This window comes from Carassius auratus, chromosome 4, assembly GCF_003368295.1.
Source record: "Carassius auratus strain Wakin chromosome 4, ASM336829v1, whole genome shotgun sequence".
In the NCBI taxonomy this organism is placed as follows: Eukaryota; Metazoa; Chordata; class Actinopteri; order Cypriniformes; family Cyprinidae; genus Carassius; species Carassius auratus.
In genome coordinates this window covers 12970778-12986444 of record NC_039246.1, presented here as the reverse complement: position 1 = coordinate 12986444, position 15667 = coordinate 12970778, and the positions used below count along the sequence as shown (strand labels likewise).

Below are 15667 nucleotides of genomic sequence, written 5' to 3'. Positions count from 1 at the left end.
TATAATTTTCCTTTGTCTGGAATGCAAAATTAAATATATAAAATAAGACAAGTTGTCATATCCTCTAATAAAATATATACAGTTATGCTAATAAAAGTGAGTGATGTGAAAATGCTATGCATAATAAAAACCCTTGGGATGTACAAATATGATAATACAAATTTCATAAAGTGGCAGTGATGCAACATGGCTTTTAAATATAAGACTATAAATGTAATACTAAAGTCTGTGTGTGTGTGTGTGAGTAACTGGCTGAATAGCTTAAAAACTGAAATATGCTGAGGCCACAAACACCACCATTTAAAAGTTCAGGGTCCGTCTTTTTGATAGAAATAATACTTTTATGCAAGAATGCATTAAATTAATGAAATGTGACGGTAAACACACTTCTAATTTTCCAACAATCGATGAGAAGAAATATTTCATGAGCAGCAAATTCAGCTTTCCATCACAAAAAATTAATTACATTTTAATATAAATTGAACTCGATATTTCACAATATTACTGTATTCTTGATCAAATAAATGCAGCCTTGGTGAGACTTCTTTCAAAAACATAAAATCTTGCTGACGTCAAACTTTTGAGCAGTTGTGTAAATGGAGCCATTTCATCCAAAGCAGTTGTGATACGATGAGCGACAGAACGTTTTGTTGGTTTCTATCTCCGTTTCAGATTCACGCAGCAGTTTCATGTTCAGATTACTTGCTTCTGGAAACTTGATTAGGAAATGCTCAAGATCATTGTAGATGATTGTAGTGGTTACTTCCTGAAAGCGACTCAGTCTGATAATTCACTGTACCTCAGTATGATCCCCGTTTCCTAAGTTAAAAATAATGCTTGATCTGATTTGTGGCTGATTCTGTGTCCTGTGGTCTTTTGCCATTTTGTCAAAAAACATTGTTAGCCAGTGTAGACTGCTGAGTCAGGATCTGTCCCACTCCAAACAGCTCCGGGGAAAAAAAGGGGGATTAAAAAATGTAGGCACATCAGTGTAGTCATGGCAGGAAATGCTTTTCCTATCTGGTCGCTTCAGGCTGCAGTCACGGGCCATGCAGTCTTTTTCATTCAATACTCCACTGTCACAGCTTTAGTCCGCAGGTACTCGTGCAGGGCTTCTTCACCTGTATACACATACACATGGTCCACATGTTCATGAATCTGGTTTTAAAGTGATACAGAGAAACAATACAGTGTGTTTTGTTTACTCTTACCAAGATCTTTCCCAAACCCGGACTGTTTGAAGCCTCCAAAGGGAGCCGCCACATCGGTTTTGTTGTAGGTGTTGATGAACACGGTTCCCGCCTCCAGTCTCTCGCTCACGTACATGGCCTTGTTGATGTCCCGGGTGAAGACTCCGGAGGCCAGGCCGAACTCTGTGTTATTGGCTCTGCTCAGAACCCCATCTACATCACTGATGAGCATCAAAACATATTACATGTTGTTCAGATGAGCTCCTGCCTTGGATTTAGATCAACTTGCAGGTCTGACTGGCCTACTAAGGTGCAAAAAAGGCAGCTTACCCATCTTTGAATTTGGATACCACCATAACAGGGCCAAAGGATTCCTCTTTGGCGATGAACATGTGGTCCTCTACATCTGTGAAGACTGTGGGCTCCATAAAAAAGCCTGCGAGCATAAATAGACAGATATAAAAAATTTAATATATGAACTAAAACTACTAAAAATTATTTTTGGCAACTGAAATAAATTTTAAATAAAACATAATTGTTAGATGAAACATTGACACTTTGAAAACAAAAGAAAATTAGAAGCTGCCTGAAATAAGTTTAAGTACTTAAAAAAAGAATAAAGAAAAATGACAAGCTCATAAAATGACAAACTATTAAAATGAAAATTTAATTAAAGACTATGGGATTCATTCAAAAAGGCTGTAAGCATAAATAGGCAGGTATTAGAAATAGAATAACTATTTCATTAACTAAAACTACTATAAATATTTTTTGGTAACCGAAATCAAATATAAGTTGAAACATTGAAACTTAGAAAACTTATTTCACGCAGCATTTCTAATTTTCTTTTACGTACTTAAAAAAAATTAAAACTGAAAAAAATATATATATTAAAAAAAATATATATATATGAAAAATAGCAAAAGTGCATAAAATGCTTAAAACTATAAAAATTATATTAAACAAAAAAACTGAAAAAAAGAAATGTCATGTATACAAGGCATGTATACTACATTGTTTTGTGGTTTCGTGTGGACGCAGATATTTCTTGAGATGAGGAAAAAAAAAGATCAGATAGGGAAAGCTTTAAACTGTAATTAAAATGCAACACTTGAACTTAAATGAAAATGAGAAATGGTCCCTTAAAAGCTGAATGAAATAATTTAAAGTACTAATATTGATTAAACTGAAATAAAATAAAGCTAAATATAAAGAAGAGAAATATATATATATATATATATATATACTACTACTAAAAATGCCAAAACACATAACAAAATCGGTACAACTTAAAACCTAAAAATAAAAGCCAATTACAAATATTAAGAAATACTATTATAGCATATAAATTATACTTAAATAACACTGGGAATTATACATATATGATTATACACTACCAAAATGGTCTTATTTGCATTCCAAAACATTAACAAAACAAACTGATGTCCAAACACCCTTTTAAATCAGAGATGTCTCACCTTGTCTGTCCACCTGCCTCCCGCCGTACACAAGCGTAGCCCCCTCCTTCACGCCGAGCTCACAGTACTCCACCAGCTTGTCCAGGTGAGCCTTGTGGTTCTGAGGTCCGTGATCTGTGGAGCGATCCAACGGATCTCCAATCTTCATCTTCTTGATTTCCTCAACCTGAGCACACAAAAAGACACCAGTTTGTTATCATCCAGAAGCAGCTTGCAGGCTTTAATATACTACAATCAGTGTTCAAAAGGAAACACGCACCACTCTCCTGATGTACTCGTCATGAATGGACTCCTCAACAAACAGCCGGCCTGCAGCAATGCAGTTTTCTCCCTTGTTGAAGTAGACCGAGCTCATGCCCTGCAACGTACACACAAACACACAGGAAGCTCAAAACCACGATGATCCTGCATCTTAAACTTTTGACACTAGTTCTCTTCTCTCACCATTCTCACTGCTTTGTCCATGTCGCAGTCGCTGAAGATGATGAGGGGAGATTTACCTCCCAGCTCCAGAGAAACCTTCTTCAGGTTACTGACCGCACAACTGCAACAGAAACAACAGATATCATCAGCTGGAGGCTCTTTCAAACCATATAAGCCGTTTGAATGATTCACTGTCATTGTACATGACATATTTGAGTATAACTTTAGTGTTGACTTGAATGGGACTCACCTTTTCATGATTTGTTTGCCTATGGGAGTAGAACCTGTGAAACCCAGCTTACGGATATCAGGGTGATCAGACATCCTCTGGCCCACCAGACCACCTGAGAGAAAGTTGAGTCATAAATGACATGACATGACAACAGGATTCCTTAAAGCTTTTTTTGTATGGAATAAATATGTGCTTTAATAAACAGACACGCTGGACATTTCTGCTTTTCAATCTTCTTTGAATGTCTTGTCCTATAGATGTTCATCATGAGAGCATTAGTGTCAATGAGATCAATTTGTTAATACAACTCGAAATATGAGTCAAAATGCTGATACCTGATCCCGGTACAATGTTGATGACTCCTTTGGGAATGCCAGCTTTGACTGTCAACTCCGCAAACTTCAGCGCAGTTAGTGGAGTTACCTGGGAAAATCAAGGGAATTTATGTCTAGTTTGTACCCAGTTAATATCTATTTTTGGAAGGTAAATAAATCATCTTTTTTGTATATTGTTTTTTTTACAATATATTATATTGTTTATTATTTAGTTGCTATTTATTTAATAGTAGCTGTACTTTAGTTAAAATAATAGTATATGTATTAGTTTATATTATATCAGATAAAATATACATTAATATAAAACAATATAAACATTATAAACTGCAAATTTCAGTGTGGTTAGTGTGAAAATATAGAGAGAATATCAAAAGAAATAAGAATATAGTCTAGTTTGTATCCAGTAGTTTGTGTTCTCACACTAACTGCACTGATATTTACTGAGTATTGTATTTTTATATATTTATATCAATGTATATTTTTATACATATATATATGTATTAATATTATATCAGATAAAATATACATATAGAATATGTATTAATTTATACTCAGGAAATATCAGTCATATTTTGTATGTATTGTATATATATATATATATATATATATATAATTTTTCTAAATGTTTTATATATATATATATATATAAAACATTTAGAAAAATTATATATATATATATATATACAGTATTGTTCAAAATAATAGCAGTACAATGTGACTAACCAGAATAATCAAGGTTTTTAGTATATTTTTTATTGCTACGTGGCAAACAAGTTACCAGTAGGTTCAGTAGATTGTCAGAAAACAAACAAGACCCAGCATTCATGATATGCACGCTCTTAAGGCTGTGCAATTGGGCAATTAGTTGAAAGGGGTGTGTTCAAAAAAATAGCAGTGTCTACCTTTGACTGTACAAACTCAAAACTATTTTGTACAAACATTTTTTTTTTCTGGGATTTAGCAATCCTGTGAATCACTAAACTAATATTTAGTTGTATGACCACAGTTTTTTTAAACTGCTTGACATCTGTGTGGCATGGAGTCAACCAACTTGTGGCACCTCTCAGCTGTTCTTCCACTCCATGATTCTTTAACAACATTCCACAATTCATTCACATTTCTTGGTTTTGCTTCAGAAACAGCATTTTTGATATCACCCCACAAGTTCTCAATTGGATTAAGGTCTGGAGATTGGGCTGGCCACTCCATAACATTAATTTTGTTGGTTTGGAACCAAGACTTTGCCCGTTTACTAGTGTGTTTTGGGTCATTGTCTTGTTGAAACAACCATTTCAAGGGCATGTCCTCTTCAGCATAGGGCAACATGACCTCTTCAAGTATTTTAACATATGCAAACTGATCCATGATCCCTGGTATGCGATAAATAGGCCCAACACCATAGTAGGAGAAACATGCCCATATCATGATGCTTGCACCTCCATGCTTCACTGTCTTCACTGTGTACTGTGGCTTGAATTCAGAGTTTGGGGGTCGTCTCACAAACTGCCTGTGGCCCTTGGACAGTCCACAAAATGTTCCTCCATTTCGCTTTAGGCCAGTTGATGTGTTCTTTGGCAAATTGTAACCTCTTCTGCACATGCCTTTTTTTTAACAGAGGGACTTTGCGGGGGATTCTTGAAAATAGATTAGCTTCACACAGACGTCTTCTAACTGTCACAGTACTTACAGGTAACTCCAGACTGTCTTTGATCATCCTGGAGGTGATCATTGGCTGAGCCTTTGCCATTCTGGTTATTCTTCTATCCATTTTGATGGTTGTCTTCCGTTTTCTTCCACGTCTCTCTGGTTTTGCTCTCCATTTTAAGGCATTGGAGATCATTTTAGCTGAACAGCCTATCATTTTTTGCACCTCTTTATAGGTTTTTCCCTCTCTAATCAACTTTTTAATCAAAGTACGCTGTTCTTCTGAACAATGTCTTGAACGACCCATTTTCCTCAGCTTTCAAATGCATGTTCAAAAAGTGTTGGCTTCATCCTTAAATAGGGGCCACCTGATTCACACCTGTTTCTTCACAAAATTGATGACCTCAGTGATTGAATGCCACACTGCTATTTTTTTGAACACATACCTTTCAACTAATTCAACTAATTGCCCAATTGCACAGCCTTAAGAGCGTGCATATCATGAATGCTGGGTCTCATTTGTTTTCTGAGAATCTACTGAACCTACTGGTAACTTGTTTGCCACGTAGCAATAAAAAATATACTAAAAACCTTGATTATTCTGGTTAGTCACATTGTACTGCTATTATTTTGAACAAGACTGTATATATATATATATATATATATATATACATTTTAAATGTGTTTTCTAATTCAATTTTTATATAGTATAGGGAGAATATAGAGAACATCAAAATAATTGAGAGTATAGTCTAGTTTCTTTTCAGTATTATTCTTTTGGAAAAAAAATCTGTATATTTAGCTTTTTATTATTTAGCATATTTATACAATTAATAATAATGTTAATTAATTTAATATATATCATATATATAACTAATAATAGCCTGTGTGTTTTACCTGAGCAGGTTTCAAGACGAGTGTGTTTCCCGCCGCCAGACAGGCTGCACTCTTCCATGCCAACATCATAAGTGGGTAATTCCAAGGAATCACTATGGCACACACACTGAGACACAAACAAGCACCATCTTACTCATGTCTGCTGATCATATTTGCATACACTCACACACACATTTACAATCACTCACCCCAGAGGCTCTTTCTTTGTAAAGGTGAGGTTGCGATTGGGTCTGGCCTGATTGATGGGTATCGTTGAACCCTGCGAAGAATAGAACATGATGCATCAGTGACATCAAAATATCAAATGAAGGCCTGAGTGAACACACACACACACACCTGGATCTTGTCGCACCAGCCAGCAAAGTATCTGAACGTCTGAATGGACATGCCAACGTGTGTCTTCAAGGCCAGAGTATAAACGGCACCAGAGTCAATGGTCTCAATAGTTGCCAGCTCCTCCTGGTGTTCCTCCATCAGGTCAGCCAAACTACACACAAAACAAGTCAAAAAATTCCCATTGTGTTGCAAATAAATTATGCCCAACAGGAAGTTCTCTGAGAAATCAATTCTAGGTCAAATGATTGCACTGCATTACTATTTGTTTTGCAAATGAGTTTGGTTTTACATATATACATCAAAATGTTTGCCCAGTGGCTTAATTAAGTCAATATCACTCTCTAACACATCTTACCGGTAGAGGAGCCGTCCACGGTCACGAGGGTTCATCTTACCCCAAGGTCCGTTGTCGAAAGCCTCTTTGGCTGCACTAACTGCTCTGTCCACATCTGCCACGGATGCATATGACACCTTACAGATCACCTGAAACACAACACAACCATTAGTCATGCCAGGGATGAGTTCATGTGTGTTTGGGATGACTGGACGTACCGAACCGTCTGTTGGGTTCACCGTGTTGTATGTCTTTCCATCTTCGGCATCTTCGAAGTTGCCGTTGATGAAACACTGATGTGGCATCTTCACTGTCATGTTATTGACGTCTTTTGTCACGTAGTCGATGACTAGCTCCTCCTCCTGGTCTTCTCCTCGTAGGCGGCGGACGAACATCTGGACGAAGATCTGGAAGGTGGTGGCCATGTAGACATCTTCATTCTGAAGCTGAACTCCTCCGCATTTCTGCTTCACCTCCTCTACCAATCTAAACCAAACAATCACAATAGGCCCTTTTTACATGACGTCACAAAACTTCAGTTTTGACGCGAAGCAGAGTATTCTTACTTCCGCCAGCACAGTAAAGCGCTAGCTGTTTAAGAGTTTGGTAACGCTCCTTCAGCAAAGTATGATTTAATTCACCAGTATTACAACCAACAGCAGAGACGCATAGTATACACACAGCAACAGGTAGTTTACTAACAAGGTGACAGCGCCAACTACTGGCCTGGCATACGTAATACATTGTTTTTGGCCATTTTCGCAGATGTGTGTAAACAGGAATAGTTTGAAAACGTTGTTGTGTACATATGAAACTTAAAAAAAATGCAAGGGAAAAACTTTTCCGTTTTTGACTACATCATTGTCGTGAAAATGTAGCCTATGTAAATGACCTCTGTTATGACTGGCTAATCTGTTTGCATGTGAAATGAACTCAAAATACTTCTGCTAAGTTGATGCATACTAAATCAGCAATCATATGTAAATCATGTTAATGTGATCATGATTGTGATTGTGGTGTAAAAATCGCAACAATGGACATTTTTGCCTTTTAGTTTCAGTGTTATTATTGTTAATAAAAATAAAAAAACTATTAAAAGTCAGTGAAACAAAGCTGGAATAAATATAAATGTACAATAAAAAATAAAACTTAAAAATGAGAAATGGAATTGCATGGAAACTAACAAAATTATAACATTTTATCAAATAGTTGAAATTTTACTAGAATAAAAATGACTAAAAATAAAAAAAGAAACTGAAAAAAATTATAAATATAGTATATATAAATAAATAAGATTAATAAAATAAAACAATAAAATCATAAATAAATGAAATTCAGACCCACCTGACTACATCCATGGAAGCAGCTCCAGACTTAAAGAAATCGGTTGTGTCATCAATAACTGGAACATTACTCAGAATACCTTTCCAGATCGCCTAGACAAGTATAAAACAACCTGAAAAATGACATAATTGCTCGGATATATGCTACAATACATTTCTGAGGCACATAAACATACCCTGATTTCCTCTGCCATTTTCTTCTCATCGTCTGTGAGATCCAAACTGGCAGCCTCATCTGAAGAGAAGTATTTGGATGCAGGAATCATCTTTCGATCTTCGAACTGCAGGTTCTTCACTTGGAGCTACACAGTCATATTGTAATTAATTCGCTTTATTATGGATTTGTAGCACAGACTTAATGCATTCAAAGCCTAGAAGCTAAGTAAATAAAAGAGCAGAAGCTAACCGCTTTTCCATCAGACCCAAACAGTATAAGCCCAGATTTGGCAATGAGTCCAGGCTGAGACGCCCCTTCCACTTCGATTGGCTGACCTGCGGGAACTGACCCGCTCAGCATCGATGAGCTGTACAGCGTTACTGGCTACACAAAAGAACACGCATTACAATACAGAAAAACATTATTCACTTAACATCTTATAGCAGGACTATCAGAATTAGAGTTTTGAGTCTAGAGTTTGTCTAAAGTAAAATGTTTAGTGCTGTCAAATGATTAATCGCATCCAAAATAAAAGTATTTGTTTACATTACATTAGTGTGTAAGTATATATAAATACAAACAGACATGTATATTCTTAAGAAAAATATATTTATATTAAATATATTTATATATAATATAAAATATAATAATATAAACATACATGTAAATATTTTGCAAATATGTAATGTATGTGTGTGTACTTATATATACATAATAAATAAACACAGTACATATACATATATTATGTAAACAAAAATGTTCATTTTCGGATGCGATTAATCACGATTAATCGATTGACATCACTAAACATTTTTGATACCAAATAAGTAGTCTCCCCTAAAAAGAAGCCCTTTTACTAAATTATAAAAACATAAATATTTGTATTTATTCAAGACTCATACTCATACTATGTGAGTAAAATATTTAGCATGATTTTCTAAAGATTTACACTCAGATATTTATTTTAAAACGTATCATTAATTTATTATTTTTCATTTGCAATAGCTTAACTTAAGTAATATTTTTATATTATTTAAAAATATTACATAATTTTTTATATAATATTTATATTTTATATACAAATTTATTGTATTATATTTTACTAATATTTATTGTATTATATTTTACTAATATTTTATTTTGTCAAATATAATATATATTTATATATGTCATTTGTAATATGCATCTTTTTGTTATGGTCCCCTTTGTGGCCTCATGCCATAAGACTCAAGATTCAAACGGACAATTGTTTAGGAAATGCACCTTTCCATCAATGACAATCCAGGCACCCGGAACTTTATCATGACCACGGATCCAGTTATGGATGACCTCTGCTGGCTGAGCCATATTCACCTGGAGAAAGAGAGGCAAAGACAGATAAAATGATGTTCATTTCCTGGACCTTCTTTGCTTACCTTTGAAACCCCTAAGCTTTATCTGGACTGATTAACATAATTGTCTTAGCATGGTCTCACCTTAGCATTGGATTTCTTTTGGATTCCCTCATAGCTGGCTCCTTCTTCAGACTGAGGGATCTTTGGAGCTTTGCCGTCTGCAATGAGCTGTACAGCTTCGACCTGTTTGAACAAGATTTGTAAGTCAACTTGGATTCATGAACCTCATCGGAGTCAAAATCTAACATTTAGTTTGCATAAAAAGTGTTTTTGAAAATTTTCTTCATAATCACCATAGCCTTGATGCCCTCTGGAAACAGAAAGCGGTTATAAAGTGTGTCCACTGTGTCGTTGGGCTCTACTGGACATTCCTTTTGAAGCAGGATGGGGCCGGTGTCCAAACCATCATCAGCCCAGAATATACTAAATCCTGCTTTCTTATCACCTTCGATTAGTGTCCTGAACACACATATTTAAATCCATTTATTTTAGAGGAATAGTCCATCAAAAAATGACTATTTTCTAAAAATCGACTCACCCTCTGGCCATCCAAGATGTAGATGAGTTTGTTACTTCATCAGAGCATCACTTGCTCACCAGTGCATCTTCTGTAGTGAATGGGTGCCATGGATTATTGTGATGTCTTTATCAGCTGTTTGGACTCTCATTCTGACGGCACCCATTCACTGCAGAGGATCCATTTGTGAGCAATTTATGTAATGCTAAATTTCTCCAAATCTCTTCCAATGGAGAAACAAACGTACATCTTGGATAACCTGATGTGGGCGAGTATATTTTCAACAAATTAAAATGTTTAGTGTAGTAATAAAGAATTGGTAAAATCTCACCAGTTAATGGCAGAGGCTCCTCTGTGTCTAGGCAGGATGGAGGGGTGATAAATGATGGAGCCGTGTTTGGGGAAGTCGATCACATTCATAGGGATGAACTGGGAGCAGAAGGGCATGACGTTCAGCTCGGCGCCCACCGCTTTGTACGCCTCCACCACCTCTGGGATGGGCTTACCCTTCAAACGCCACCGTGGGAACTTAAACACCGGCGTCCCGTCCTTCTCCGCCACCACCGCTGAAGGTCAGAGAGAGAGATTGATTCCGAGAAGTTATATAAGGTCACACCTGGCATATTCAGACTTCACTGAACTTATCAAATCAGTATGCATACTGAAGTCAACTAACCTTGTCTTTTATATCTGAATCTATGAATGTGTCAGTAATAAACGGCAGGCTGAGTATTACCACTTTATCAACACCCAGTACCCTGGGAACTGTTCACCACCTCAGTGCAGTCATTAAAATGATAATCAGCATATTATGTAATCATGATTTGTTGGAGATGAATCAAAAAGTAACAATTCAGAGTGCTTTTGAACTCCATTTCAACTAGTTATACAGTTCAACCTGTGAATAGACAGCAGATGCAAATAGGAATGGAGTTTATTATGTTTTCATTTAAAGTTTGAGTTTCTTTTCTCTGTAGAACACAAAAGATATTTAAAAAAAATGTTGGTAACCAAATAGTTGACGGTGGCCATTGACTTCCATAGACTTTCTTTCCACACGATGGAAGTAAATGGCACAATTGTTTGGTTATTTTTGGGTGAATTATCACTTTAGCTTTACACTATACATGTATATTCATATTTTATTAAATTTACAGAATAATCCTGCAACTCTAAACAATTTTCGAAAATAAAAAATAAAAAAAATAAATAGACTAAGACGAGTAGTTTTTGGAGATAACTATAACTTTTGGAGTCATTCCATGTTGATAAAATGCAATAAATAAATATAACATAAATGTGTGTGTGTACATATACACTAGGGCTGGGCGATATGGAGCAAAAAATATATCTCGATATATTTTGCTATATCTCGATATACGATATATATCTCGATATCTTTACAGGAAAAATAACCCCCCTAAAACTGCTGCAAAAACAAATATGCCAAATATTACATGTTTAGGGCCCTATGAAACGTTTTATTTTTTTCTTCACCATATGCTTTATTGTTACCTAATTCTGTGTTTTAGCATGTGTAATTATTTAAATGCATAAAAACAACTTAATTAGTTAAAAAAATCTTAAAATAGCCTTATGTGAAATTTTTTCCCTTCAGAAATTCTGTGTATTTACATTTTTCTGGTTGTCAAATGAAGGCATAAAACATTTATTTAATTTATCTTTTAATTATTTAAAATTAAGCAAACTTTATTTTTTGGTAAACAAAGGGGATTTACTATTAAAAATAAAACATGGAAGAAATGTTGTGTGATTATTCCTTAAAAAATATGTTCATTTCATTTTAATAATAGTAGTAGTGGGCTATCTACATTCTGCTGTACAATAGTAATAGATTTCTGTCAAATACTTTTATTTTGACGGGTTTACCTTTACAGTTCTGTGTATGTGATACTACAGTCTATGATGTGATATGAGCTAGTTTTACTCAAATCAAACGGTCAGATGCTCATGAAGTGACTCTCGGTGCAGTTCTGGAGATGTTCCTCATGTGTTCACATCTTTATCAGTGAGAGGAAAGACGCTGAAATCAGCGCGAGCATCACGCGCTTCCGTGTGTTTAATGAATGAAGACGCGCTTCTGCGCCATTCGTTAACACAGACACGCAGAACATGCAGGATTCATATTTAAATAGACTTTTCTGGGTTAATATTTGCAGATATTAGTCTATATCGCGATTTGATTTAAGTGCATGACCTACTTTTGATAATTCATTCAAAATTTAACCAATTCCGTGACATTCCGCGTTAAACTGTAAATACCGTTTTTATGACTGGATTCCGTCCGCGTTTTCTGCATCGCGGAAATCATTGGGCCCTACGTTAGACATCTGCCTTCTGTTCGTCCTACGCCTTAAAACCGAAGTATCTCCATATAATGGAGCCAGTTGTCCTTTTGTTTTTAGACTTTGTTTTTTAGACTAGTTCTATACACGCGAAGGGAGTGGGGACAAAAGCAAGGAGGCGGGGGCGAGCACAGCACAGAGAAGGCAAAGAAGCAAAGTGGCGGAATCAGAATTAAATATAAACAACATATCGATATATACGATATGTCAAAATCCATATCGTGTTTAAAAAATATCTCGATATATTTTAAATATCGAGATATCGCCCACCCCTAATATACACATATAATAAAGTGTTATAATTATACTTTTATAATTATAATTACAAATTATGATGCATTAATAATTGTATCGTTTATATATATATATATATATATATATATATATGTGTGTGTGTGTGTGTGTGTGTGTGTGTATGTTATATATATTTTTTATTTTTGTACTTATCAATATGCATGCAATTTATAATTAAATTATAAATGCATAATACTTTTTATTTTAATTATTAAATATTATTAGATAATGAAATATATTTTAAATAGTAAAAAATATTTTAAAATTTTTGGGGGCACTCAACATAGGGCAATGGTATACTGATGTACTGAGTGTAGACCTTTACCATCGGTAATTCATTCATACAAACTCTTGTAAGAATGAAGTGTCTCCTCTTTGTTCTCACGTACATCCCAAATGCTCTGATCACTGGAGGACTTTTTACCTCACATGGCTTCACACCATTTTCACCAAAACAATGTGGTCATTATGCGGGATGTACTTCTCCTTCTCTGACCAACACTACACTGCTCCCGCGCCTCACGCTAACATTAACACTCAATGTGCCAATGTGCTGCTCAGGCATGCGACCTCACTTCCTCTAAGTGCTCATTACAACTATGACGGCCTTAATGTTATCCACAAACCTGATCAATTTGATTAGAGATGTTCAAAAGAAGGGGGGCTTTCTCATTTTCCTGTTCTCCATCTCTCACTTCCACTTCTGTGACACTTCCCATCCCCCATGACACCACTACAGTAACAAAAAACGGTTAGCGCTCCTCTCTATCCCACCCCCGCCCATATGAGACTCACCCAGGGGGTCCGCCTTGCCATCCTTATCAGGAACTGTGAATACACCCACAACTTTATGGCCCTGCTTGCGAAGGTTTGTGTAGACTTCCTGTCCAAACAAGCTCTGGCCAATCAGAGCCAGCTTCAGCTTATTTTGGTAGTAAGCCTGTGAGAAACAGTATTATAATGTTAAAACATTTGATATATGTTTCACTGTAAAGTGCCACAGACATTAAAATATGAAACATAATCAGTTACATACAGTTACCAATTACATAATATGACCCTTTGTTCTCTGAATCCAATTATTGCTGTGATCTTCATATTTAGCAGCTGATTTAGTGTTCAGTCTATTATGGGTCAATGTCAATAAATCTCAGTAAGTCAAAAATGATTAAAAAGAGGACATATGGTTCTAAAATATAAATAATTTATATTACTTTTTTTGTTGTTATTTATTCATGTCTGAATAAATTAATTCAGTAAATATTCAATAAATACCAAGAAATTCAGTCATTTTTCCTTTCTTTCTTTTTACAATCTTTCAAAATACTTTTAATTCAAATAGTGATAAAAAAGGAAAAATATTTACAAATATAAATAGTATATTTTATTATGTTTTGCATTCTTAGTTTATTATTTTTATTATTTAAAATAAAGAAATAAATGCCAAGCTACTTATACCAAGAATTTCAGCCCTTTAATGAGACTTTAAAAAAAAATCTTTCAAATGACTTTTAATTTTAATTCTAATTCAGATCATGATAAAAATGGAGATATTGAAAGTTTTAAAAATATAAATCATACATTTTATGATTACTGTTGTTGTTATTATGTTCAATATTGTTTGAATAAATAAAATATTATGCCAAACTATTTATACCAAGAATTTCAGCCTTTAAATGTTTTTTTAAACAATCAATCCAAAAACTTTAATTCAGAAATCATTATATGTATGAATGACATTTTGTTTTTAAATAACTTTACAGATCTTGACTAAAATGAGCACAACATTGTCTATTGTATTCATTGTAATTTTATTGTATTCGTTTCTATTTTGTAATGTTATTCCTTTTTTTATTTTCTTTTTCACTAAACGTCAAGTTTTAATCTTTGTTTTGTGTGTGCATTTGATGTTTCTGCAATCTGAAAGTGTGCTGCACAATGGGGCTAAAATTAAAGAGCTGCTGGGAGACACAACCAGCTAAAGCATTGCTTGCACTGCAAACATGTAGTGAAGTTTAGTATGGATTGTCATAGGAAGATCATGCAAGCAAAAGGTTTATCTATCAGTGCACACGTGATCTAAAGTTCTAGGTTGTGTTCTAGTAATAGTGACTTTAGTAATATGATCTGCCTTCATATTCTCGCCCACTGCTGATGCAACTCTCCACGGATCGGTCCACTGGAAGTAATGCGACCAAGCAACGTGGCAAACATTAAATCCCAAGCCGGTTTAACTATATAGAACCCCATATCTAATTAACATGCATACAGTGTCCATATGTAGTGAATTAATACAAAAGTGAAACACCTACAACACTGCATTAAGATACTGGGTTATATCAGCTGACAGCACACTTACAATAACTATGCATGTGTAAATCCTATATTATAATGTTATTTAAGGTCGCCAACATTTAGAAACTTATTTTAAGGTCTATGCATGTCTGTCTTCAATGCAGCACATTTTTCACGCATGCATTCATTCATATCTATGGCAAATCAACAATGCAGAACATGCGATTACTCACAGAGCTCGAGGAGAATTTCCTTATGATCGTGTTCGCCGTCCACAACATGGTGAAAATATTATAAACACTTAAAGAAAGGGTAAGTTTGAAGTCCGGGGTGGTGAGCTGGGAACATGCGGTACTGTAAACTCACACCTGCGGTTCGCTGACTGACTGTATGTGGTCAATGTGGAAGCAGAACCACTGAACCGACGCGAGT

General features: G+C 35.1%; 1 protein-coding gene across 1 annotated transcript; it reads right to left on the bottom strand.

Moving 5' to 3' along the window:
- Positions 1–889: 889 nt before the first annotated feature.
- Positions 890–15667, bottom strand: LOC113059007 (mitochondrial 10-formyltetrahydrofolate dehydrogenase-like). Its single transcript, XM_026227249.1, has 22 exons — positions 15469–15667; positions 13736–13880; positions 10612–10846; positions 10057–10222; positions 9845–9946; positions 9633–9722; positions 8619–8753; positions 8389–8514; positions 8214–8305; positions 7088–7355; positions 6891–7018; positions 6536–6686; positions 6388–6458; positions 6200–6305; positions 3659–3746; positions 3342–3435; positions 3113–3212; positions 2928–3026; positions 2669–2834; positions 1521–1626; positions 1212–1411; positions 890–1121 (listed from the first exon to the last, which is right to left on the bottom strand). The coding sequence occupies exons 1-22, from the start codon at positions 15514–15516 to the stop codon at positions 1066–1068; spliced, it is 2772 nt and encodes a 923-aa protein (XP_026083034.1). The 5' UTR covers positions 15517–15667; the 3' UTR covers positions 890–1065.